This window comes from Hippopotamus amphibius, chromosome 9, assembly GCF_030028045.1.
Source record: "Hippopotamus amphibius kiboko isolate mHipAmp2 chromosome 9, mHipAmp2.hap2, whole genome shotgun sequence".
NCBI lineage: Eukaryota > Metazoa > Chordata > Mammalia > Artiodactyla > Hippopotamidae > Hippopotamus > Hippopotamus amphibius.
In genome coordinates, this window is record NC_080194.1 from 138,329,917 (window position 1) to 138,357,729 (window position 27,813).

At 43.0% G+C, this 27,813-nt stretch overlaps 1 protein-coding gene and 1 non-coding gene across 2 annotated transcripts; one reads left to right on the plus strand and one right to left on the minus strand.

Moving 5' to 3' along the window:
• On the plus strand, positions 1 to 27,813 carry KPNA7 (karyopherin subunit alpha 7). Its single transcript, XM_057750488.1, has 10 exons — positions 1 to 66; positions 1,914 to 2,039; positions 11,903 to 11,985; positions 12,411 to 12,679; positions 14,076 to 14,158; positions 16,019 to 16,282; positions 17,724 to 17,957; positions 19,709 to 19,891; positions 22,970 to 23,116; positions 27,625 to 27,813. Exons 1-10 carry the CDS (start codon positions 1 to 3, stop codon positions 27,751 to 27,753), a joined length of 1,584 nt encoding a protein of 527 aa, XP_057606471.1. The 3' UTR covers positions 27,754 to 27,813.
• On the minus strand, positions 10,042 to 10,232 carry LOC130829591 (U2 spliceosomal RNA). Its single transcript, XR_009047614.1, has one exon. It is a non-coding gene; the product is annotated as a U2 spliceosomal RNA (small nuclear RNA).

Sequence of the window (27,813 nt, forward strand, 5' to 3'; positions counted from 1 at the left end):
ATGCCGACTTTAGAAGCTCCGGAAGAGAGGCTGAGAAGATTCAAGTATCGTGGCAAAGATGCATCTGTGAGTATGAAGCAACGCCTTGCTCTATCAAAGACGAGTGTAGTAAAAAGCATGTGGTTGAAATGCATGAAAATAGGCTGGAGAGTGGGGGGAGTGGGCTGACCAAGCATGTATAGCGGAATGTTCACTGAATAATCTTTTTAACTTTTCTGTGTATTTGAAATTTTCATAGTAAAATATTGAAGGTGGAGAGCATCAAACCTCATGGTCTTAGACAGTCAGACAGCTGTAGACTCAGCTCAAGGTCTCCATGTCTCCATGTTGTCTTGAAATGACTGAGCTTCAGATCTTCAGTGTGTTCATCTAAAAACAGGGTTGATACCTACCTCTTAGGGCCTGGGTAGCGGCATCAAGTGCCTGATATAGAGATGCTCACCTGCAGTTGCGCATGTCAAGGGGCCTTACCAAGGAGGTAAGAAGTTGGAAATACAGGTACCAACAAGCGTGCCTTGCAGAGAAATAGGACTCAGAAGTGAAAAGTCCAGACTGTTCTCTCTACTGGGATGAGCACGAGGGCTGGGCCGGGGAGCCTGTGCTGTGTGTGAATCTAACTCTCTTGCAGCTTCTCTGGTCTCCAAGATTTCTGTCTAGCTCTGTGTCCTAGATCTATCTATCTTGATTGACATGTCAAGTTGGCTACGCCTTGGGAATCTGAAAGGCAGCTGAGGATAAGGAAAGCACAAGGTCACAGCCACCCAGTTGGACACCATCCAGAACCAAATCCTTCTTACTTACACCCTTTCCAGCAAGCTTGGCTTGTCTGGCTTCCAAGACCACCGCAGACTAAAGGAAACCAATTAGAACAAAGGAATTGAACCCTCTATGGGAACAGCAGCAGGAAGGGCCAGGAGATGAGAAGGTGGAAACCAAAGGTACAAAACCCTCTACGGAGAAGAGTCACTTAGTGATGGGGGCAACATGACAACTGGCCCCACAGGTCCCCAGTGTGTCCCCGCCTTTCCAGATAACACACAATGACCCGCTTTCCTTTTCTTTCCTTTTCTTTCTGGATAAGCTGCACAGCTTGCGGGATCTTAGTTCCCGACCAGGGATTGAACCTGGGCCCTGGCAGTGAAAGCGCCAAGTCCTAACCACTGGACCACCAGGGAATTCACATTGACCATAGTTTCAAGCAAGGATCCAATAGCTTCTTTAAGGAACCAGAAGTATCTAATACAACTGACTTCCTTATAATTAATATTTTAAAGTCTTCAACCCAAAACTCATCTATCCAAAAAGATCAGATCATTTCCCCAGGATTCTCAGTACTATAAGGTCTGAGTTTTGCCTGATAAAAGAAGAAAAGGGGGGTTTGTTTTTAGAATTTCCATCTTCTTCAGTCTGGTGTCCAAATAAAACTCTTGGGATTGGATCAAGGTTTGAATGACCTACAGGCTGATTCCCAGCAGCGGAAATGGTCAAGGACATTTGGGGCCTGGGTGCTCCCTTGAGTCCCCAGCCCCACCTGGGTGACCACAGCTAGAAGGCACAGGCCTGTTCTTCAGGAGCTAATCAGCACCAGTGAACATGCACTCAGATTCAGGGCCATGGGATGCCCTGCTCAGATGTCCCTACAGCTGAGAATTCTGGCTGGCCAGTGGGCATGCCTGGTCTTCCTTCTCTTTGGGAGGAAGATAGATGATCTCTCTAGAGGTGGTGTAGGAGGAGGAAGAAGCAGAGGAGGCTAACTGAGCTGACTGTTGACTAACTGTGTAATCTGAACTCTTCCAGCCTGTTGCACCTGTAAAAGTGAAATCAGATGCTTTGAAGTGTGCTCTAAAGGCTAAACTGGGTGACAACCTGACTCCCCAGCTCTAAGGGCTCCCATTTTTCCTTTTACCTGTTAGATGAGGCGGCAGCAGAGGATAGCAGTCAGCCTGGAGCTCCGGAAAGCCAAGAAGGATGAGCAGTCCTTGAAGAGAAGAAACATCACCCATGTCTCCCCTGATCCTTCTGAACAACAGACCAAAGGGGTATGTTGGGAACATGGCATTTAGAGCAGTTGGGTGTAAAATACATCCTTAGTAAGTTTCTCTGCCTTGAAAATGTTTGATTCAGAACTTGCAAGCTCTAATTTAGGCCCTTTAAAGAAAAGAGTAGAGAGATGGTCCTTAGAATGAAACTGGTGTTGTCAGAAAGCTAAGTGTTGTTACCTTTGTGGCTGTGAGTCTGGGATCTAGGTTTTAACAGGGCGTGGAGAAGGTGCTGCTTCGGCCAGAAACAGGAAATGAGGGGTCGTGAAGGTTCTCTCTCAGTAGAGGAGCCTGGTCACTCGACATGTCAAGTCTTACCGAGGACTTGAATGCTGTAGTTTAGCTTCCAATCTCCATCTGCCCCAACCTCACTCAGGGCAAATCCTGGGGTGACGTCCAGGCCAGTACTGTTTTGGTGAATCCTTTGCAAAATGCCCTGGCTAGGAGGAGTCGCTTCTTAGAACTCCAATGGCATTGTATCTTCATGTTTTTTATGATCTGTTGTGTCCATGTCCCACCTTAACTATCCACGTGCATTCGTCCACCCAGCTAGGATTAAGGCTCTTAGAGGGCGGAGATTGGTTCAGTCCAGGCAGGAGGATCCCATGATGTTCTATCGTCCATCAAATGGGATGGCTGTGACCATTCTCTGAATTGCCGTAGGACTCTGAACCTCACTCTACCCAGCTTCATTCCTGCCACCCAAGGAAGATGAAACTATGAAACAAAACTGTGAAAAGAGTTTTCTTTTTATACTATATTAGCATGTTCCTTTTAAGATTATAATTCACATACCACAGAATTCACCCTTTTAAAGAATATAATCAGTGGTTTCTAGCATGTTCACAAGGTGGTGAGACCATCACCACTCACTAATTTCAGAACATCCTCATCGCCCCACACCCACGAAGCAGTCACCCCTCACTCCTCCTTCCCCCCAGGCTCTGGTGACCACAAATCTGCTTTGTCTCTTTGGATTTACCTAATCTGGATATTTCATATAAATGGAATCGTATAATACGTAGCTTTTTGTGCCTGGCTTCTTTCCGTCGGCAAAATGTTTTCAAAGTTCATTGATGTTGTAGCACGTGTCAGTCCTTCCTTTTTGTGGGTGAGTAATACTTCATTTTATACCACGTTTTGTTTATTCATTTGTTAGTTGATGGACATTTGGATTGTTTCCATTTTTGGCTATTATCAATAATGCTGCTATGAATGTTTCTGTGCAAGTTTTTGTCTGGACGTATTTTCAGTTTGTCAGGAGTATACGGGGCAGTAGAATTGCTGGGTCGTATGGTAATTCTAAGTTTAACTCTTTGAGGCAGTGCTTGGGGTGAGCTGAATAATGCCCACCCCCACCCCCATATCTGCATATCCTAATCCCCAGAACCTGTGAATCTTACTTTATATGACTAAAGGGACTTTGTAGATGCTGTTGGATTAAGGATCTTGAGATGCAGAAATTATCCTGGATCATCTGGATGGGCCCAATGTAATCACATAGGTCCTTAGAAGAAGAAGGATGAAGGACAAGGCAGAGCAGAGATGAGTGTGTTGTACCTTGAAGTTGGAGGGAGGGAGTCAAAGGCCAGGCAACACAGGCAGCCCCACTAGAGGCTGAAAAAGGCAAGGAAATAGACCCACCCCTCAGAGCCTCCAGGAGGAAACAGCTCTGCCAATGCTTTGACTTTAGTCCAATGAAACTAATCATGAACTTCTGACCTCTAGAACCATCAAGGCTGTAACTTTGTGCTAAGCCACTAAATTTTGGGTAATTTTTACAGTAGCCATAGGAAACGAATATGTTGCCAAACGTATTTCCAAAGCAGCTGAATCACTACAGTCCTACATTCTTATCAACACTTGTTATTGTCCATTTTTGGGTTAGAGCCATTTTATGGGTGTGAAAGGTTATATTGCTGTAATTTTGTTGTTTTCCTAATGACTAATGATGGCAAGCATTTTTTGTGTGTGCTTATTGGCTATTTGTATATCTCCTTTGGAGAAATGTCTATTCAAACCCTTTGACAATTTTTTAAATCAAGTAATTTGTCTTTTTATTGAGTTGTAAGAGATCTTTATATATTCTGAACATTAGACCCTTACCAATTATATGATTTGCAAATATTTTCTGCCATTCTGTGGGCTGCCTTTTCACTTTCTTGATAGACTCTTCGAAACACAAATGTTTTAAATTTTGATACAGTCCAATTTATCTATTTTTTTCTTTGGTTGCTTGTGCTTTAGGTATCATATCTAAAAATCCATTGCCTAGTCCAAGGTCACCAAGATTTATGCCTGTGTTTCCTTCTAAGAGTTTTATAGCTTTAGCTCTTATGTTTAGGTTTTTGATCCATTTTGAGTTAACTTTTGTAAGTGGTGCAAGTAGGGTTCCAACTTCATTGTTTTGCATGTGGATATCCTGTTGTCCCAGCACCATAAGGGCTGTTGAATGCTCTTAACACCCTTGTCAAACATCAGTTAACCATAAATGTGAGAGTTTATTTGTGGACTCTGAGTTTTCTATCATTGATCTATATGTTTACCCTTATGCCAGCACAACAGACTTTGTTACTATAGCTTTGTAGTAGGTTTTGAAATTGGAAAGTGTGGGTTCTCCAATTTTGTTCTTTTTTCCTTCCCCAAGATTATTTTGGCTCTTTGGGATCCCTGCATTTCCATATGAATTTTAGAACTGGCTTGTCAATTTTTTCACTAAAGGGAGCCCAGATTTTTTGTTTTTTTAAATAAATTTATTTCTTTCATTTATTTATTGGCTGCGTTGGGTCTTCATTGCTGCACACGGGCTTTCACTAGTTGCTGCAAGCGGGGGCTACTCTTCATTGCGGTGCGCAGGCTCCTCATTGTAGTGGCTTCTCTTGTTGTGGAGCACAGGCCCGAGGTGCGTGGGCTGCAATAGCTGCAGCACATGAGATCAATAGTTGTGGCGCACGGGCTTAGTTGCTCTGTGGCATGCGGAATCTTCCCAGAGCAGGGCTCAAACCCGTGTCCCCTGCATTGGCAGGCAGATTCTTTTTTTCTTTTTTTTTTTAAGAACTTTTATTGAGATACAGTTAACTGACAATAAACAGCATATATTTAGAGTGTACAATTTGGTGTCCCAATCTCCCAATTCATTCCCCCCCAACCCTCCCCGCTTTCCCCACTTGGTGTCCATGTGTTTGTTCTCTACACCTGTGTCTCTGTTTCTGCCTTGCATTTCCTCTTTCATAGTTGTTAGCATTTGCCTTATGTATTGAGGTGCTCCTATATTGGGTGCATATACATTTATAATTGTTATCTTCTCTTCTTGGATGGATCCCTTGATCTTTATGGAATGTCCTTTCTTGTCTCTTGTAACATTTTTTATTTTAAAGTCTATTTTATCTGATATGAGTATTGCTACTCCAGCTTTCTTTTGATTTTCATTTGCATGGAATATCTTTTTCCATCCCCTCACTTTCCATCTGTATGTGTCCCTAGGTCTGAAGTGGGTCTCTTGGAGACAGAGTATATATGGGTCTTGCTTTTGTATCCATTCAGCCAGTCTGTGTCTTCTGGTTGGTGCATTTAGTCCATTTACATTCAAGGTAATTGTCGACATGTATGTTCCTATTACCATTTTCTTAATTGTTTTGTTTGTGTTTTTGTAGGTCCTTTTCTTCTCTTATGTTTCCTGCTTATAGAAGTTCCTTTAGCATTTGTTGTAGGGCTGGTTTGGTGGTGCTGAATTCTCTTAGCTGTTGCTTGTCTGTAAAGCTTTTGATTTCTCCATTGAATCTGAATGAGATCCTTGCTGGGTAGAGTATTCTTGGTTGTAGGTTCTTCCCTTTCATCACTTGAAATATATCATGCCACTCCCTTCTGGCTTGCAGAGTTTCTGCTGAGAAATCAGCTGTTACCCTTATGGGAGTTCCCTTGTATGTTATTTGTCGTTTTTCCCTTGTTGCTTTTAATAACATTTCTCTGTCTTTAATTTTTGTGAACTTGACTAATATATGTCTTGGCGTGTTTCTCCTTGGGTTTAGCCTACCTGGGACTCTCTGTGCTTCCTGCACTTGGGTAGCTATTTCCTTTCCCATGTTAGGGAAGTTTTCAACTATAATCTCTTCCAATATTTTCTCAGGTCCTTTTTCTCTCTCCTCTCCTTCCGGGACCCCTATAATGCGAATGTTGGTGCATTTAACATCGTCCCAGAGGTCTCTTAGGCTGTCTTCAGTTCTTTTCATTCTTTTTTCTTTATTCTTTTCTGCATCAGTGATGATCACCATTCTGTCTTCCAGGTCACTTATTCACCCTTCTGCCTCCGTTAATCTGCTGTTGGTTCCTTCTAGTGTATTTTTCATTTCCGTTATTGTGTTGCATATCTCTGTTTGTTTGCTCTTTAATTCTTCTAGGTCTTTGGTAAACTTTTCAATCTTTGCATCCAGTCATTTTTCAAAGTCCTGGATCATCTTCACTATCATTATTCTGAATTCTTTTTCTGGAAGGGTGCCTATCTCCTCTTCATTTAGTTGTTTTTCTGGGGTTTTATCCTGTCCCTTCATCTGGTACCAAGTCCTCTGCTTTTTCATTTTCTCTCTCTTTCTGTGGCTATGGTTTTCAGCTCCACAAGACGAAATACTGCTGATACTGCTTGATACTGCTGTCTGCCCTCTTGTGGAGGAAGCTATCTAGGGGCCTCCTGTCTGCTTCCTGATGGGAGGGACTGATGGTGGGTAGGGCTGGGTGGGTGGAGCTCAGTAAAGCTTTAATCTGATTTGGTGGGTGGAGCTCAGTAAAACTTTAATCTGCTTGTCTGCTAATGGGTGGGGCTGTGTTCACACCTTGTTGGTTGTTTGGCCTGAGGCCACCTAGTGCTGGAGCCCACAGGCTCTTTGGTGGGGCTAATGGCGGACTCTGGGAGGGCTCACACCAATAAGCACTTCCCAAAACCCCTGCTGCCAGTGCCCCTGCCTCCTCAGTGAGCCACAGCTGCCCCCCACCTCTGCAGGCCACCCTCCAACACCAGCAGGTAGGTCTGGTTCAGTCTCCTATGGGGTCACTGATCCTTCCCCCTGGGTCCTGGTGAGCACATTTTTTTGTGTGCCCTCCAAGAGTGGAGTCTCTGTTTCCACCAGTCCTGTGGAGGTCCTGCAATCAAATCCCACTGGTTTTCAGAGTCTGATTCTCTGGGGATTCCTCCTCCCGTTGCTGGACTCCCAGGTAGGGAAGCCTGACATGGGGCTCAGAACCCTCACTTTCGTGGGTGGACTTCTGCAGTATAATTGTTCTCCAGTTTGTGAGTCACCCACCCAGCATTTATGGGATTTGATTTTAACACGATTGTGCCCCTCTTACCGTCTCATTGCGGCTTCTCCTTTGTCTCTGGATGTGGGGTGTCTTTTTTGGTGAGTTCCAGTGTCTTTCTGTTGATGATTGTTCAGTAGTTAGTTGTAATTCTGGTGCTCTTGCAAGAGGGAGTGAGCGTACGTCCTCCTACTCCGCCATCTTAATCCTCTTTCCATCTGGCAGGCAGATTCTTAACCACTGTGCCACCTAGGAAGTCCCAAGGAACCCAGATTTTGATGAAGATTGCATTAATCAGTTTGTGGAGTATTGCTATCTTAACAATGTTAAGTCTTCCAATGTATGAACATAGGATATTTTTCAATGTATTTAGGTCTTCTTTAATTTTTAGAAATGGTTTTTAGCATGTAAGTGTTGTGCTTCTTTTGTTCAGTTTATTCCTAAGTATTTTATTCTTTTTGATGCTACTGTAAACTTATTTTCTTGATTTCAATTTTGTATTCATCACTAGTGTATAGAAATACAATTGATTTTTGTATGTTAATTCTGAAACCTAGCTGAACCTTGTCTATTAGCTCTAAATTTTGGTGTGTGTAGATTCCTTAGTATGTTCTATATTCAAGATCATGTCATCTGTACAGAGAGAGTTTTACTACTTTCTTTGCAATCTAGATGCTTTTCATTTCTTTTTCTTGCTTAATCAGCCTGTCTTGAACCTCAGTACTGTGTTGAATAAAAGTGGCAAGAGTAGATATCCTATCTTGTTCCTGATCTTAGGGGGAAAGTTTTCATTCGTTTACAATTGAAGATGACGCTAGCTGTGAGTTTTTTGTAGATGCTTTTATTAGACTGAGGAAGTTCCCTTTCATCTCTACTTTGTGTGTTTTTTTGTTTTGTTTTGTTTTGTTTTATCATGGAAGGGTGCTGGCTCTTGTCAAATGCTTTTCCTGCAGTTGAGGAGATAATCATGTTTCCCACCCCCCCATATATTCTATTGATACGATATGCTACATTGATTTTCATAGGTTGAATCAACTAGATAGCCCTTGAATTCCTGGGCTAAATCCTAATTGATTATGATGTATAATCCTGTTCATGTGTTGCTGCATTTTGTTTTCTAGAATTTGTTGAGGATTTAAAAATATATTCATGAGGGATACTGGTCTGTACTACTTCTTGTCATATCTTCATCTGGTTTGATATTGGGGTGGTACTGGACTCATAGACTGAGCTAGAAAGTTCCCTCTTCTATTTTTTGGAAGCATTTGGGAGGGATTGCCATTTATTGGGAGTGTTTAATGTGTATACATTTAATGCAATTGCTGATAACATAGGTTTTATGTCTGACATTTTGCTATTTTTTTCTGTATGTTTTATGTGTTTTGTGTCTCTATTCCTCCTTCATTGTCATCTTTTGTGCTAAATAGATATTCCTTGGTTTAATATTTTAATTTCCCTGTTTGTTTTACTGTATTTTAAAAATTATTTTCTTAGTGTTTGCTCTGAGGATAATAAATGTCTTATAACAATCTAGTTTGGAGTAATATCGATTTAATTTCAATAGTATATAAAACATTACTCCTGTATAACTTTGCTCCCCCCATGTTTTTGCTCGTATTATCATCCATGTTACCTCTTTACACATCATATGCCCATTAATACAGACTTATAATTATTGCTTCATGCAGTTGTCTTTTAAGTCAGAAGAAAGACTTACAATCAAAAATACATTTATGCTGTCTTTTATATTTACCATTATATTTACCTTTACTGGTGGTGTTGATTTCTTCATGTCTGCAGTTATTATCTAGTTTCTAGTACCTGAAGAACTCTCTTCTTGTAGCATAGGTTTGCTGACAGTGGATTCTCTCAGGTTTTGTTTATCTGAGAATGTCTTAGTTTCTCCATTTAATTTGCCAGGTATAGAATTCTTGCTTGACAAACTTGCTGTCAGCATTTTGAATGTCATCCATGCTTTCTGGGGATAAATCATCCCTTGCTCTTGTTGAGGACTTGTGCGGGGCAAGTTGCTTCTCTTTTGCTGATTTCAAGATTCTCTTTTTGTTTTTGGCTTCCTGACATTTTATGATGTGTCTGAATTTGGATCTCTTGGAGTTTTTCCTGTTTGAAGTTCATTAAGCTTCTCAGATGTGTAGATTAATATCTCCATCAAATTTGTGATGTTTTTTGTTTCTTTTTTAAAATTTTTATTTATTTATTTATTTATTTATTGGCTGTGTTGGGTCTTCGTTGCTGCACGTGGGCTTTCTCTAGTTGTGATGAGCGGGAGCTACTCTTTTGTTGTGGTGTGCAGGCTCCTCATTACCATGGCTTCTCTTGTTGCAGAGCATGCGCTCTAGGCATGTGGGCCTCAGTAGTTGTGGCACATGGGCTCAATAGTTGTGGCTCACAGGCTCTAAAGTGCAGGCTCTGTAGTTGTGGCACACGGGTTAGTTGCTCCGAGGCATGTGGGATCTTCCTGGAGCAGGGCTCGAACCAGTGTCCCCTGCATTGGCAGGTGGGTTCTTAACCACTGTGCCACCTAGGAAGCCCTGTGATGTTTTTGAAAATCATTTCTTCAAATATACTTTCTGCCCCTTTCTCTTTCTTTTCCATTATGCATATGTTGGTATGCTTGATCTGTAAGGAACTGTTAATTTTAATCTTAATTTTTTTTGCTTTTCTAAAAAAACCCAATCTTTGTTTCCCCCAAAGGGGGTGCACTATTCCTGGAAGCACTGTAATACCTGGGTCAATGCATGGAGTGAATGGAGCAAGTTCCTATTCCATCTCCTAGTTCCAAAAATTCATTTAATATATTGTCCTTGGATAGAGGATGTATCAGCTATTAAACTGATAGGAACAGCTACTAAGCTTGTCTCGGCCTTTTGGCTAAGATCATTTCACTCTTTATCTTCTTCATGCTGGATAATCTCAGTTGACCTGTTTTCAAGTCCACTCATGATTTGTTCTGTGTGCTCAAATAAGCCCTTGAGCCACTTTCGTGAATTTTTCATTTCAGTAACTGTACTTTCCAATTCCCAAATTTCTAGATGGTTCCTATTTGTAATTTCTGTCTCTTCATTGTCAGTCTCTATTTGGTAAGACATCATTCTTAGACCTTCCTTTAGTTCTTTAGACATGGTTTTCTTTAGTTCTTTGAACATATTTAAAGTCTTTATCTAGTAAGTCCAATGTCTGGGCTCCTCAGGGACAGTTTCTATTGATTGCCTTGTTTTTTGCCTGTGTACACGCCATAATTTGCATGTCTTGTAATTTCTTTAACAACTACTCATTTAAAATAATGTGGCAACTTTGGATGTGAGATCTCCCCCACCCCTTGCCCAGGGTTTGTTGTTGCTCATTGTTTGTTTGTTCAGTGACTTCTGAATTGATTTTGTAAAGTCTGTATTCTTTGTCATGTGTGGCCACTGAATTATCTGATGATTTAGCTTCGTGGTCAGCTAACGACTGGACAGAGATTTCCTTAAACACTTGGAAGCAAAAATTCACCCAATCTGTGCCAAGGTGTTCTGTGTGCATGATGGGGCATGCCTTCAACACTCAACCAGGCAATTGACAACACTGCCTTAAACCTTCACTTCCTGCTTGCACAGAGTCTCAGAGTCAGCAGAGGTGAGACCTCAGGGTCTTCTCCATTTTCTGTGAGCATGTGCACAGCCCTGTGCAGGCACGTGACCTTCTAGATTTTCAGGAGCATGTTGGAGCTCTCAAAGCCCCAGTGAACATCTCCTTCCCAGCTTTGCCTTTTAAGTTTTTTTGGTTAGACTATTGTTTGCCCCCAACTGTTATCTAACTCCCCACCCTATCCCAAGCAGCTGTGAGGCTGAGCCACTTCCTCTTATTGTTTTTTAACAAATACCTCCAGGGAAAAGAATTTTTGCCTTGTGTGAGCTCAAATAAAATAGAATCTTACAAATGGAATCTCCCAGGAAACCACCAGAAGGATTAAATAATAATTCTCTGGGAATGAGGCTTTAAGAGAGCACCAGCCTGTTCTGCCTCCTCCAGTGGCTGCCGGGCTGTTGGTTTTCAAAGCCACCTCGGAGCCAGGGGAGAAGGGGTGGGAGTAAAGAAAGGCAAAATGCCACAATCCTCGCTGTTCTTACTGAGATTTAGACATGTTTCTTGAATAAACCCTTTTCAGCTTGAATAAAACAAATTGCTGCAAACCTTTGGTCAGTTTCCAGAGTTCTAAAAAAGTTGATTCTGACTATTTTTCAGGTTTCTTGTTGCTTTTATGGAGGAGAGAGTTTTGAGGTCCTTACTCTCATTTTTGCTGATACCCAGTAGCCTGTTCTTATTGATAAAAAGGCGCTGGGGATCCAAGTGATGATAGGAATTACCCCTCCCCCAGAGCAGGGGGAGTGGCCCACAAATCTGGGAGACCTAGGAGACCACCAAGTGTTCTTCTCTCCCCTAACACAGACCAGGATGCAGATTGCGACATACTGTTCAAGCCAGCTTCTTCTAATCAGATAGATGGCTAGACTAGATGACCTTTGTGGTTCCTTTTGAAAGAGACTCTGACTTGAGTGTGTCTCTCCTTGCAGGTCAGCCTCACCCTGCAAGAAATAATCAATGGGGTCAATGCCTCAGATCCTGAACGATGTTTCCAGGCCACCCAGGCAGCCAGGTATTGCCAAACAGACTGGTATTGACAGGTTCATGGCTAGAAATGGGTTCCAGTGGCCTGTTTGGTTTCTTGGCAGTGGCAAAATGCCCACACAGTATAAGAAAAGGCTAGTCTATCCAAAAGTGGGATGAAATTGCTCCTTTATACTGTCCCTGAGAACAACTTAAGATATGCAAGTGTTGTCAGAGATGAATGGCTTCATTTAAATTGGCCTCTACAGGAATGGCGACTCATAGATAATAACTAAAGGGAAAAATGTGGCTTCATCACTGCAAAGTGCTACAGGCTGAACTCTAGGATGTGAAGGAGCTCTGGCCCAGTGGTTTGTCTCATTTGATAGCTAGAATGTCAAGAACATCCGTAAAGGAGGTTCTTCATCCCTGCCTCACAGGACGTGTTCTTGTCTTTTCTCTTGCACTGCGAAGGAAAATGCTGTCCCGGGAAAAGAACCCTCCTCTGAAGCTGATTGTTGACGCAGGGCTCATTCCCAGGCTGGTGGAGTTCCTGAAGTCATCCCTTCAGCCCCACTTGCAGTTCGAGGCAGCCTGGGCTCTGACCAACATTGCCTCAGGGACTTCAGAACTGACTCGAGCCGTGGTGGCCGGGGGTGCCATCCGGCCCTTGGTGGAGCTCCTGTCTTCCCCTCATATGACTGTGTGTGAACAGGCAGTGTGGGCCCTTGGTAATATAGCAGGTGAGGCTCTCCCCTGGCGGGGGGCGGGGGGCAAAGAAAACGGTGGGCCAGGTGTGTGGCATGTGTTGTGAGTTCTTTGGGTAGTATCGTAGATCAGACTCTCTAAGTATAAATACCTAGCAATGAGAAGAGTAGAACGGGCTTTTCCAAAATTCAGAGTTGAGTTCAGAGGCCAAAATTTGAAACTGAAGCTAGGTGACATGGTATGTTCTGAAGCTCCAGGCTGCCTAGGGACATCTGCTAAGACCAGGGTCCTACAGCCTCAGGGCTTAGTGGCTTCAGGAGCAAAAGACAAGTCTTTGGCTCATGCAGTGTGGGGATTTTATGACAGACCTTTACCTCACCCAGGACCCTAAAAGAATTCAACCTTCAGTGAAAGTTGCCCAGAGAACACACACAAAAATGTCTGCTTAGTTTAGGATAAAAATCTCCTCTGAAAATGCGATCCTGAGATTGACCTTGTGGATTTGGGATGGGATGCAGTATTCCCTGCGTGGTCCAGGAAAGCACAGGCTGGGAAGTGAGCACTGCTGGGTTGGAAACTGCAGGATCCCTGGCTGAATATAAATGCGACGCTCTCTGGGGGAAACAAATTCAATTGGGCCCCTCAGGATTTTGACAAATTAAGATCAGCCAAATATTAGCAGTTTCAAGTTCAGAGCGTCAACAATCCACCATGACGGAGTCAGCAGAAGCAGACGGTGTGATCAGACCTCTCAGGATTTCAGGTGATGGGATTAGCAAACACAGAATATAAAATAAGTCTGCTTTTTAAATGCTTGCAGAAATAAAGCCCCTATAACAGAGGTTGTAGATTATAATTGTCTCTGATTTTGCTTAGTGCAGTAAGGAATAGGCACAACCTGGTGGTGTAGTGTAACTTACGCCTTGCCTGATGGTTGAAGCATTACAGGCTGGGACGTCCAGGGTCTAAAACTGGTATTCTAGCCAAAGCAGCAGACAGCTGACGGTTAGCATCTATCTATCCGTCTCCCAGACTTTGTTCTGAGTTGCACTTGGAAGTTACTGCCCCATGCCCAAGCCTCCTGGGAAGACAGTTTGGTCCGTAGTGGCCCTTGTCTCTGAGAACCATGCTGTGAAGCGCCAGCAGCATTTAGTATGCACCACCTGGGCCCAGCTGACTGGCTCCTTGATGGGTCCAGAGACTCTGCTTATAGCAGTCCCTGCTGTGTGGTGCGTGCGTTCCATGTCAGGCCATCTACTCAACCAACATGTTGGAGACCCAGGGTCTAGCTCATGGCTATACTATCTACTTGCCCAACTCAGGGATGAGTTTTGGCCTCTCACCCTTTGCACAGACTTGTAAAGAATTAGTCACCCACCCTGGGACTCTCTTTGTTCCCTCTTTGAAGGTCACGTTCTTATCTATTTGTAGGTGATGGGCCAGAATTCAGAGACAATGTTATCTCGAGTGATGCAATTCCACATCTGCTGACCCTGGTTTCATCAAGTATACCAGTGAGTGTCTTTTTAAGGAGGTAGCCTAGTTAGGTAACACGTTCCCAAAGTTGGGAAATGGGGGATGTTCTTCCAAATCAATGCTAGGCCATGTGGTTGCTGCCCGGCCTCCTACGATAGCAACGATGCACAAGGCCTAGGACCGAATGGCACTTTGGGTAGAAGTTGATCCAAATTTGTCCTCACGGGCAGAAGTGCTGATCTTTCTTTGGGGGTGGGGTAGGGATTGGAAGAGAGCCAGTCACGTTTTTCTAAGCTTATAGTCTTAGAAAAGCAGGTGCCTGAGCTCTCCGTTCCAGGGCACAGACAGAATCAGCAGCTCACCACTTCTGTTCCTGGATAATAAATAGGGTCTAGGTTGGAACCTTAGAGTCCAAGTGACATGGTCGAACCAGAAAAAGGCTGGCATGACCAAGGGAGCTTGCAAGGAGAGAGCAGTGTAAGATGACGAGTAGGACAAGGGACTTAGACATCATCTTGGTGGCAGAAGGAAACCTTTGAGGATTTCAAGGCAGGAAGTAAAGTGGTCTGATCTTCCAGAAAGATCCTTCTGGCTGCTTACTGTAGGATTATAGCAGAGGGAGGTGGAGAAGCGGACAGACCTGTGTTGCTGCTATGATGGGCATAGAACGGGGAGACAGAAAGAAGCGAGGATGCCCCCAGGTTGAGGGCTAGGTTGTTTAGAGCATGGTCCACTTGGAGGTGGGGGGAGGATAGAGAGAAGAAGGAATCAGAGCCTCAGTTGTACATATCAAGTTGAAGCCAGTGAGAGGCAGTGTAGCAGCAGCATTGGATAGATAGATACGTGGGTCTCTCTAGATGATTGTGCACGAATGTGTCATCCAGCGGGGCAAGGTCAACCAGAGCAGGGATCAGCCCACCTAACCTGGCCAACTGCTTGCCTTTTTAAATAAAGTTTTATTTATTTGAAATAAACAGCCACGCCCATTCATTTACATACATATTATCTGTGGTTTTTGCAGTGTTAAACGAGGGCAGAAGGGATGAGTTGCAACAGAGACCATGTGGTCTGCAAAGTTAAAAAGTTTACTATCTGGCCTTTACATAAAAAGTTGGCCAACCTCTGATTGAGAGCTGAAGAGAGCCAGGACCAAGTCCTGGGGGCTCTGAAATTCAGAACTCAGTAGAACCTGTCAAGAAGAATGAGAGGAAACAGCCCATTTGGCAATACAAAACCAGGCTTGGTGTCACAGATGACAAAAAGAGCTTTTTCAAAAAGCCTGGATTTGGTGACTCGGAAGGAGCTGATTTCATCACTAATTCCAAAGAAGTAGGGGCAGAAACCAGACTAGAAGGGATAGAATAAGAAGGTAGACAGTGAGCACGGATGCCTCCTTGAGGAGGGATTCTGAAAACTAGAAGTAGGGTGATGGCTGAAGGGTGCCAAGGGTAGGGGTTGAAGGGGAGAGAGGCGATCCTGGGGATAGAATCTTTAAAGGCAAAAAATGATGGGATCTAGGTGTAGGATGGGAAGACTGACCCTCAAATAGGTCAAAAACGTGGTTAGGACATGTCGGTAGAGTTCATAGGCTGGTGGGAAAACCAAGTAACTCCTGCCTGATCTTTGTTTTGTGGATGAGAAATGAAATTAGATCATTGAGTCAAATTGGGAAGGACATTGTGAAGAATATAAAGAAACCGCCATCTGACATTTGCATATGAAACAAAGCTCATTCTCGGCGTTCCTCCTATGCTTATTACCTAGAACAAATTCCTGCTTGAAGCTCAAAGGCTTGGGTTCATGTGGGTCAATACTATTGATTAAAGATGGCCAGGACACGTTGCGTTGGCATTTTTCCTTCTTCGCACTTGGTGCTGGAGGCAGTCTCCTCGTTGCAGGTCACATTTCTGCGGAACATCGCTTGGACCTTGTCCAACCTGTGCCGGAACAAGAACCCGTACCCTTCCGATCACGCAGTGAAGCAGATGTTGCCCGCCCTCTTCCACCTCCTGCGGCACCCAGACAGAGAGGTTCTCTCAGACACCTGCTGGGCCATGTCCTACCTCACTGACGGCTGCGATGCACGCATTGGCCAAGTGGTGAACACGGGGGTCCTGCCCAGACTGGTCGAGCTCATGAGTAGCTCGGAACTCAATGTCTTGGTAAGTGTCCCGGGTCCCATTGGTCTCTGTAGGGGCCTTCAGGTTAGAGTCTGTGGATCATCGTCACTTCAGCAGGTTCTGTGCTCCCCAGCCCCCAACTCTTCCCCAGTTGCCGTTCATCCTTTACCTGGAACAAAGCTGGTCATCTGCATTTCCCTGGTCTCCACTACACTCTAGCCAAAGACTTGAATCGACTTTGATCCAGAATCCTAGTGGGTATTTAATGATTTACTTTTTCTTGATCTGATAACTAGAAAAGATAGAAAATCACCAATTAAAATTGCTTATAATCCCTCCACCCAGTGAACTATTCTTTTGTGGCCTTTCCTTCTACTTGTCTACACATGTAGATGTTAACAAGTTAGTGTGTGTGTGTGTGTGTGTGTGTTTAACATAAAGCTTGTAACATTTGAATTTCTTACTCAAGTATAAAAGATAGTTTCCCCTTATCCTCTCCCCAGCTGATTCTCTTAGACTACTTCAGATATAGGAGGAAAGTAAGCAAAAGCAAGGTCAAATTCTTGACTCTGAGACATGTCACTCACACAATATACTTCATTGAAAATGTAGTTTGAAGCATGGGTACCCCTTTTGATTTCTATGCCTAGTATTGTATATTATGCAGCCTTAGTGATCATCTGTTCTGAGATGAGGCTAGCCTTCCTCAGAAGTCAAGGCTAGTGTGGGAATAGTGCTGGGAGCATGGAAGGTGTGAAGACAGCATCTTCAAGAAGTTTATCGTGGGGGCTTGGGTCCCAGCTGCAGCAGTCCTGGCAAGGCTGTGATTGGCCTGTGGTGCTCCTGACACCTCTCACTCGAGTAGCAGGTACCTAGCATGATAGGCTAGGAAAGTTCTAGAACTGTTGATGGGCTGTGCTGGGGCTGCCACTACAGTGCAGGGAAACCATAAACCCACAGTCGGCCCTCCTAGGACAGCTGTCTTAAGCCCAATCATAGACCCATCCTGAGGACATTCAAAGTTATTGAGAGAAGCTTTATGAATACACACACACACACACACACACACACACACGCCACTGGGATTTCATTAGCTCTAACTAAATATAAAACAGAAGCTTAATACTTGTGCTAAATACAAATTCAGTAGAAATTATTACGTTAGAAAGATGACTATCACTGTAGCAATTTTCTCAGTGTAAGGATATGAAAAGGACAGCATCCTTTGATAAAAGTACCCCTTGACCTCTATCCCGCTTGAGCTGGAACTACTGGGAGGCTAGCGAGTACCTTTAAACTATGTAAGCAGCCGTGGATGTGCTGAATTAATAAGGATCACAGATATAATCGTTGTTCACAGGCTTCCAGAAAAGCAACAGCCAGCAAGACGGATGTTTGGGAGGGCACAGAGCTTGGTGCGATGGTCACTTCCACGGTGACGAATCTGCAGTACTTGGTTACACTTCTCGCCTTGTTCTTCCAGACTCCCTCTCTCCGCACTGTGGGGAACATTGTCACGGGAACAGACCACCAGACCCAGCTGGCCCTGGACGCAGGCATCCTGGGCGTGCTGCCCCAGCTCCTGACGCACCCCCGCTCCTCCATCCAGAAGGAGGCAGCCTGGGCCCTGAGCAATGTGGCCGCGGGGCCCCACCAGCACATCCAGCAGCTGATCGCTTGCGGTGCACTGCCTCCCTTGGTGGCGGTGCTAAAAAATGTAAGTGGCCCATGCGGCATCCGTGACAAAAGGTTACTTTCCAATGGGCCCCGTGGTGAACTCCTTTAGCTGTTCAGATGCAGGCTGAGAAGCAAAACTGAGATCACAACAAACTTATGAAACATTAGTTTTCTAACTCTCCCTGAAAAAAAGAAAGGTGCTTCCCATTTTGGGCAATCTGTTAAAAGTTTAGAAGACCCAACAAGCATTGTTCAATGAAAAGGTGATCCCACAGCTCAAATGTCCAGAAAAATCTTGAGCTGGCAAATATTGGCTTATCTGTGGTGTTAAAAGAAGGTGCCATCTCTCTTTGGCAAAAAAGGGGGGAGGTTTGGTTTTGTTTTAGGAGGAAAAACGTATCAGGTTATGGTGATATTATACACTGAAGAAAGGTGGCCTTTGCAGTGTAAAAATCACGTTGATGAAAGTGGTAATATACACAGAAAATCCAGATATAATAGTAGAAATACAATAAAGCTTCCTTCTTCCTCCTGATTCCTGCTTCCTTTCCCTAGGATGACTACAACGGTCAGCATTTTTTTGTTTGTTTTTTTAACTTTTTAATTTAAATTTTTTATTTTCATTTTTTAAGTTTTCATTTTTTAATTTTAATTTTTTTTATTGGGGTATAGTTGTTTTACAATATTGTGTTGGTTTTTACTGTACAGAGAAGTGGGATTCACTATGTTATACGGCAGGTTCTCATTATTTATCTATTTTATAGCATTTCTTTTTGTCACCTTTTAGTAGAAGAGCTATGTTTCAACCATCAACTTGTGAAACAAGTCAGGAGTGGTGACCTTGGGTTGGGGACAGAGGTTACTGAGGAGGATGGGGAAGAGGAGGCACTGGCCGTGTCCTGCTCTCAGGTTGGCTAGTGGGTTCCCAGGTGTGCATCAGGTATGAAAAGGTAGGCCAGGTATGCTACCCAAATCATGGCATCTTCCAATCTATCAGACACTTCCTATCCTGCATTCTACCGTGTGTCTGTACATATTCTAATCAGAAACTTCTCGTCAAGAATCAAAGAGTAATCTTTTTTCAAACTGTGCCTTTTGAACTATAGCTTGCTTGGAGCCATACGTTGTTTTAGTTTTTTTTTTTTTCTCTTTCTTTCTGTTTTTCTTTTTGTTTTTTGTGGTTTTTTTTTTTTTACTTTGTTTTAAACTGAGGTCAGCTTTCCCCAGCCATAAAATGGGAATAACTCCTGTAAAGGGTTAGAAGGATCTGTGTTAAATGACTCCCATCTCCCTGGGGCAAGTGCTTTTTATAAATGTAAGGGTGATATTTCAGTGGCTTTCCTCTGTCCCTTCCAGGCTGTGAACTCAGCTTTGTAGCTCTGGAGCTTCTTGTCCAGAAGTCTTTCTGCCCCAAAGTTTTAATGGGGCAGAAAGACTAGAAATATAGAAATAGGTCACTATAGCCTAAAATCCCAATAATAATTCCTATTTGTATTGATTGGTTGATGTTGGTTCTTTTTCTTATAACCTGACTTAAGGAAATGAGTCTGTCTGAACTTAGAACCTCCCTCTAAGACCCTGCATGTGCCTGCCTTACCTCCTTCTTGGCTTCTCAAAGATGCTGTCTTCTGCTCAAGAACTAAAGGCAGGTTGCCAAGGGGTTCTGTGTAAATTGCACGTATAGTCCTGGGTATTAGGTGATCCAGCCTACCGCAAAATTGAACCACGTTTGCATCACTGTATTTAAATTCTTCAGGATCTGTCAAGAATGGAAATGTTCTCTCTCTGCAGGGAGAATTTAAAGTCCAGAAAGAGGCTGTCTGGACGGTGGCTAACTTCACGACTGGAAGCACCATAGACCAGTTGATCCAACTTGTCCAGGCTGGAGTCTTGGAGCCACTAATAAATCTTCTCACTGTCCCAGACACCAAAATTGTTACCATCATCCTTGACATCCTCTTTTTTATCCTCCAGGTGAGCTGTTCTGAACATGTGGGTTTCTAAAAAGCAGTGTCTAAATTAAGATGTTTAATTTGGCCCTTAAAACCTAGCTAGGGTTCTCTTTTCCTCGCCACTTCCCCACCCCCTCCCTCTGTCCACATGTCTGATGGACAACAAGACAAGAGGCCTTTCAAAGAAGGTCCATCATCTTCATTTTCTCACATAAGTGTTAGAGTGCCCAGCTCTGTTTTAGATGCTCAGGAAATGACAGAGCAAAGTCCTGGTTCTCTAGAGCTTATGTGTTAGAGGGGAGGGGAACAGACACATCAGGTAGAGAGTTACAGGTAAAATATATCTGATAGAGGGGTAGTTACTGATGGCCCAGAGTGGGGAGTGGGTCGTGATTTCTTATATGTAGTAGTTAGGAGAAACTTCACTGAGGAAGAACGTTTGAGCAAAGACCTGAAAGAAGTGAGTCCTGTGGATACCTGGGAAAGAGCACTCTAGGTGAAGGAAACTTAAAAAGCAAGGGGGGGGTGGAGGGGTGTCCAGAGCAGAGCAAAGAGATGGAAGGTGGTGGGAGACAGGCTCAAGGTATCCAGGGGCCAGATCATGGAAGGCCTATGAGTACGTGGACTTGCTCTGAGTAAGATGGAGAAGCAAATCAAAGGTTTGAAGCAAGGGAAAAAAGCAGTGAGCCATGTGGCTGGCTCTTTTGAAAGACTGAAACATGGAATATACTTGAAGAAAACAGCAGGACGTTAGCAAGGATAGATCTCGAGGGACCATACTAGAGGTCCTTTTCCATTCAGCTATGCGGCTGGAAAAATGGACTACAAAGCCTTGAATTAGAATTCTAGAAAAGTCTTATTTCTGAAATGTAAGTTAAGCCAATATTTACATCCTATTTGTGTTGGTTGGATACTGAACAACAAATTACCCCTTACTGGCTTAAAACAAGCATTTCTTGTCTCATAGTTTCTGAGGTTAAGAATCTGGGGGCAGCTTAGTTGGATGGTTCTGGCTCAGGGTCTTTCATGAAGTTCAAGATGGAAGCTGCGGCTGCAGTCTCATCTGAAGGCTCGGTGGAGGCTGGAGGATCAACCTCCAAGATGACTCACTCGCCTGCCTGGAAAGTTACTCTCACCACATGGATTCCCTGGGGCTGCTTGAGTGCCCTCACATCACGGCAACTGGCTTCCCCTGAAGCACTAAGTGACCTTAGAAAGCAAAGTGAAAGTCCAAGTGTCTTTTATGACCTATGAAGGAGGTCATTTCAACAGCATCCTATTGGTTACACAGATCAGTCCATTTCAACATGGGAGGGGCTACACAAGGCCATGAATACCCAGAGGTGGGGATCATCTCAGGCCATCCTGGAGGCTGTCGATATTCATTTGGTTAAGATCTTTTTATTTGCGACTAAGCCATTTGAAGATTTCAAAGTAACACCAGAGAACTCCTTTTTAAAAGCTCACTTAAAGCATTCTTTTCATGTAACTGTCCTGGAAAGAATTGACCTGAGTCAAGAACAGATTGGAAATAGCCCAATTAGATGCTAAGACTTTGAGCGAATCACAGATACAGAGTAGAGACTTGGCAGCCAGTAGGCAAAATTGGACATAAAAAAATGTCTGAAAGCACACTTGGTGGCGGCGGCGGTGGGGGGGGGGGGGAATGTAGAAATTTAAGTTCATCTAATTCATTTGGATTAAACACTTGGGATTTTTTTCTTAGGAGAGTCTGGGCAAATCCCATCTGATGGACCAGTGAAGCCCCTGTATCAGGCAGTGGCACGTGGGACAGTAAGAAAAATCAAGATGAGATAGAAAACAGTTTCAAGGGGCTCCTACTACCCTGGGGCACCCCCCACCTCCCAGTTTTCTTGGAGGCCAACCTAGCGCATTGGTTCCTGCCTCCGTTTCTTTACTCAGAGCCAAGAGTTCATTGGGATATACAGGTAGGACTAGAAGGTACTCAAGGCTTAGACGAAAGTACAGACTCTCATCAGATAAGTTACGGCCTAAACAATATTTCATTTGATCCATAGGAAGATTTTTTTTTTTTTAACTGCTCACAAAGTAGCCAGCAGAGCCCTACAAGATGCCAAAGTTGTTTCTTTCTCTCTCCTGCTTCCCCGGAATATTGTATTTAGCTGAACTACTCCCTTTTCTCTAAATATGCAACACTTATTCCCTCAAAACTTTGTCCTTGCCATTCCTTCTCCTGGCGATGCTGTTACCCTGTGACAGACCCTGGCACCGTACTGTTCATTAAGAACTTGGTACTTTCCAAGCCTTTTGTGCACGTCTTCTGTAACCTAAACCTCTGATCATTTACTCTATTATATTTGGTTTTGAAAATTAATTTTTTGTTGAAGTATAGAGGATTTACAATGTGTTAATGTCTGCTGTACAGCGAATTGATTCAGTTATTACATATATACATTCTTTTAAATATTCTTTTCCATTGTGGTTTACCCCAGGATATTATACTTCCTATACTACAACAATTATTGTCTCACCTGATAGTGTGAGTTATGGAAAGGCTTTCTCTAAATTCTGCCTTTATTTCTAGTGTTGCGTGCCTTACCTGTATTATGTGTACAAATATTGAGTGACTGAATACCCATGGCTGAGAAATCCAGTGATCAGCACTGGATCAAATCCAGTCTCATCATTTGTTTCCAGGGACCTCATTAGTTGCCATGGTGTGGCTTCTGTTACCCAGGGTCCCCTGCCTGACCCGTCAAGGCTTTCCAGGGAGTGCAGAGCCAGAACATTTGCCCTGCATCACTTAAACATTGTTTTTAAAACAATCTTCATTAATTAGAAGGGAGATACCTACCAAATAGTGTTTAGTGATGGATGTATGGAGAGTGTCATATTCAGAAAAAAAAAAATACTGTATTTTGTGCAATGAAGATAAACCTGAATAGATAGATGACAAATATCCAAAATGTGAGGACGACAATGCAGTTTTAAATCAACCTGGGAAAATAACACTGCAACTGCCTATCCTGGAATGGGTGGCTTTGGTCCGATTCGACTGAAGTGAAGCCCCACATCCTAAGGGCTTTGGTGCAGAGTCTCACTCTTCTACGGCCCACAGGCTGTAGAGAAGATTTCTCAGAAGGAAAACATGTGTCTGCTGATAGAAGGACTTGGAGGGATTGATAGAATTGAGGCTTTGCAACTTCACGAGAACCGTCAGATTGCCCTGACTGCTTTGAACATTATTGAGAGACACTTCTCTGAGGTAAGTGTCCAGACCTCCTGGGCAGGTGATCACCTGGCCAGTCCCTGGACTGTTCCTGGGAGGTGCGTGATGGACAGGTGGGTGATGGACAGGTGGGCTTCTCTCATGACTTGGCCCTGAGTTTCTCCCCATCCATGTTATCCGGGCCACCTTTGAGTGGCAGCTTCCTGGCTCCTGGAAGCTGTTCTAGACCCATTAATCTCAAAGAAGCTTGTCCTGCTGCCTTTGGTGTAGAATTTCACTCTTGTTTTGTTTTGTTTTTCCCTACTTGCCCCTTTTGGCGGGAGGTGGGGGGCTGGGGGGGAGGGGGAGGAAAGGAGTACGATGCTGAAGTGACTTTGCACTGAGAAATACAAACCACGAAGGCAGGCCCAGCTTTTGAACAATCATTTTGCTGCCTACTGCATTCTGTCTCTTTCCAGAACATGATGTTTGGGAATGAACTCTACAAAAGGCTCCTAAGATTCCTGAAGGAGCAGGGAATAATGATCAGAGAACATTAGATACTTTTTAAAAAACTTTTTATTGTAGTAAAACATATGGAACATTAAATTTACCAATGTAAATCATTAAAAAAAAAAATTTTGGCCACACCCCATGGCATGTGGGATCTTAGTTTCCTGGCCAGGGATCAAAGTTGCACCCCCTGCACTGGAAGGCGGTGTCTTAACCACTGGACCACTGGGGAAGTTCCTAGCATGTAAATCATTTTTAAGTGTACAGTTCACTGGCATTAAGTACATTTCACATTGTTGTGCAACCATCACCACTGTCCATCTCCAGAACTTTTCCAAACTAAATCTCTGTCCTCATTAAACAATAACTGTCCTGTTTTCCACCCCACCACCCCCCTGCCGGGCCCTGGTAACCACCATCTTACTTTCTGTCTCTGTGAATTTGACTACTAAGTATCTCATAAGTGGAATCATACAGTATTTGTCCTTTTGCGTCTGGCTTTTTTCACTTAGCATAATGTCCTCAAGGCTCATCCATGTTGCAGCATGTGTCAGAATTTCCTTCCTTAAGCCGAAATAGTATCCCGTTGTATGGATGTACTACATTTTGTTTATCTCTTCATCCATTGATGGGCACTTGAGTTGTCCTTTTGGTGATTGTGAATAATGTTGCTATGAATATGGGAGTACAAATATGTTCAGATTCCTCCTTTTATTTCTTTGGGGTATAGACACAGAAGAGGAATTGTTAGATCATATGGTAATTCTGTTTTTAATTTTTGAGGGACCACCATACTGTTATCCATAGTGGATGTACCATTTTATATCAATGCACGGAAGTTCCTATTTCTCAACATCCTCACCAATACTTGTTTTCTGTTTTTTGTTTGTTTGATTTTTTTGATCATAGCCACTTCAATGGATATGAAATGGCATCCCATTTGGTTTTTTTCTCCCAGTTTTATTGAGATAAAATTGACATAGAGCACTGTATAAGTCTAAGGTGTACAGCATAATGACTTGCTGTACATACATCATGAAATGATTAGCACAGTTTAGTGAACATCCATCATCTCATAGATATAAAATAAAATAGAAGAAAAAATTTTGCCTTGTGATGAGAACTCTTAGGATTTATTCTCTTAACAACTTTCATATATAACATACAGCAGGGTTCATTATATCACTCATGTTGTACCTTACATCCCTGATAATTATTTCTCTTATAACCAGAAGTTTGTACCCTTTGACTGCCTTTATCCAGTTCCCCTTCCCCTCACCCCCCAAACAAATCTGATCTCTTTTTCTATGAGTTTATTTTGAAGTATAATTAACCTACAATACTGTGTTAGTTCCTAGTGTACAATGTAGTGATTTGATATTTCTATACATTTTTAAATGTGTAGAAAATGATCAAGATAAGTCTAGTTGTCATATGTTGCCATGCAACGATATAACATACTTATTGACTGTATTCCCCACACTGTATGTTTCATACTCATGACTCATTTTATTGTAACTAGAAGTTTGTATCTCTTAATCTCCCTCACCTATTTCTTTCACCCTCCTCCCTCTGGCAACCACTTGTTTGTTCTCTGTATCTATGACTCTTGTTTCTGTTGTGTTTGTTTTGTTTCTTAGATTCCATATATAAGTGAAATCATACAGTACTTATCTTTGTCTGACTTACTTCACTTAGCACAGTACCCTCTAGGTCCATCCATGTTGTCCCAAATGGCAAGATTTCATTCCTTTTATGGCTGAGTAATCTTCCATTGTGTATATATCATATTTTATTTATCCATTCATCTTTCAATGGACGCTTAGCTTGCTTCCACATCTTGGCTATTGTAGATAACACTGTTATAGACGTTGGATGCAATTATCTGTTCATATTACTGGCTTCATGATCTTTGGGTGCATACCCATGAGTGGAATCGCTGGGTCATATGGTAGTTCTGTTTTTAGTTTTTTTGAGGAACCTCCACACTGTTTTCCATAGTGGCTGCACCAATTTACATTCCCACCAGCAGTGCACGAGGGTTCCCTTTTCTCCACATCCTCACCAACACTTTATTTGTTGTATTTTTGATTATAGGCATTGTGACAGGTGTGAGGTGATATCTCATTGTGGTTTTGATGTGGATATTGGTGATGTTGAGCATCTTTTCATGTGCCTGTTGGCCATCTGTATGTCTTCTTTGGGAAAATGTCTATTCAGGTCCTCCGCCCATTTTTAATCAGGTTTTTTTTTTTCTTTTTGATGTTGAATTGTACGAGTTCTTTGCATATTTTGGACATTAACCCCATATCAGATATATCATTTGTAAATATCTTTTCCCATCCAGTAGGCAGATCTTTTCATTTTGTTGGTAGTTTCCTTTGCTATGCAAAAGTTTTTTTGTTTTCTGTTGTCCCATTTGTTTATTTTTGCTTTTGTTTCCCTTGCCTGAGGAGACCTAGCCAAAAAAAATGTTACTAAGACTGATGTCAAAGAGCATGCTGTCTGTTTTCTTCCAGAAGTTTTATGGTTTCAGGTTTTATATTTAAGTCTTTAATCCATTTTGTTTATTTTTGTATTAGTGTGAGAAAGTAGTCCAGTTTGACTCTTGTGTGCAACTGCCCAGTTTTCCCAACACCATTTATTGAAGACGCTGTCTTTTCCCCAGTGTATAGTCTTGCCTCCTTTGTTGTAGATTCATTGACTCTTTGTAGTTTTCTGTTAGATAGTTTTCATATGAGGAAGGTGAGATCAAAGTTCTTAAGTGGCCACATAAACATGGGACTAGGGCTTTACACTCTGTTAGGTGTCAAACTTGAATCATTAGCAAAATCCAGAGTCATACAGTAAATATGACCAGGTTGGTGGCTCTTCCTAACGAGAGGCAGCTATCTTAGTTTGGGACCAAGAGGATACTCTCAAAGCAGAGAAGACCCAGAACAGCGATTAGCATCTTCTGGGTTAAAGGCTCTTAAGAAAACCTTGTAATTAGGAAACTCATCCCTTAAAGTGCAGACAGTTCCTGAGGACTCCTCCAAGGACTCCAGATTAAAGACTTCTGATCTAGAAGTAATAGCTACACCTGTTGTACCCTTAACTCATCATAATGTTAATGCTCTTTATGGTGAGACTGCTTTTATTTTATTTATTTTGGCTGTGTTGGGTCTTTGTTGCTGCACGCAGGCTTTCTCTAGTTGTGGTGAGCGGGGGCTACTCTTCGTTGCGGTGCATGGGCTTCTCAGTACAATGGCTTCTCTTATTGTGGAGCTCGGGCTGTAGGTGTGCGGGCTTCAGTAGTTGTGGTACCCAGGCTTAGTTGCTTGCTGCATGTAGGATCTTCCCAGACCAGGGATTGAACCCATGTCCCCTGCATTGGCAGGTGGGTTCTTAACCCCTGCGTCACCAGGGAAGTTCTGGTGAAACTACTTTTAAAAATAAGCCAGACACAAGGGACTTCCCTGGAGGTCCAAAAGTAAAACTCTGCCCTTCCAGTGCAGGGGGCATGGGTTTGGTCTCTGGTTGGGGAACTAAGATCCCACATGCCAGGTGGTGCAGCCAAAAAAAAAGAAAAAAGAAAAAAAGCCAGACACAAAAGGACAAGTGCTGTATGATTCCACTTACGTGAGGGACCTGGAGTGGTCAAATTCATAGACACAGACAGTAAAAGGGTAGTTGCCAGAGGCTGGGAGAGAAAGGTGAACGGGGAGTTGTTTAATGGGTATAGAGTTTTGATTTGAAATGATGATGAAGCTCTGGAGACAGATGGTGGTGGTTGTGAAGCAGTGCGAATGTACTTAATGCTGCTGAATTGTCTACTTCATGGTGAAAGATGGTAAATGTTATGGGATGTATGTTTCACCACACACACAAACTGCATTTAAGGTCCATCCTGAGAAATAGTTCAATGCTTCTCTCCTTTGATCTCTCCTCTGAGGGAGCTTCAAGGCTGACTTAGAGCAAATTCTAATCCACAGAAGATGTTAAGGAGTCAATTGTGCAGGAATAACGCACTGAGAGCCTGGAGGTATAACAGTGTCTCTTCTCCCCTGAAGGAAGAAGAAACCAGCACAACCTTACGAGTCCAGGACCAAGAGCATGAATTCTTAAAGCACTTAACACACACATACCAAAGCTCTGCAACTCCTAAACCAGGGACCAAACCCAAAGAGTCTCTTCTTTGAGAGCCCCTTCCCCTTGGTGTACCACAGGTGTAAAGCTTTTAAAACTGAATGTTAATAAAA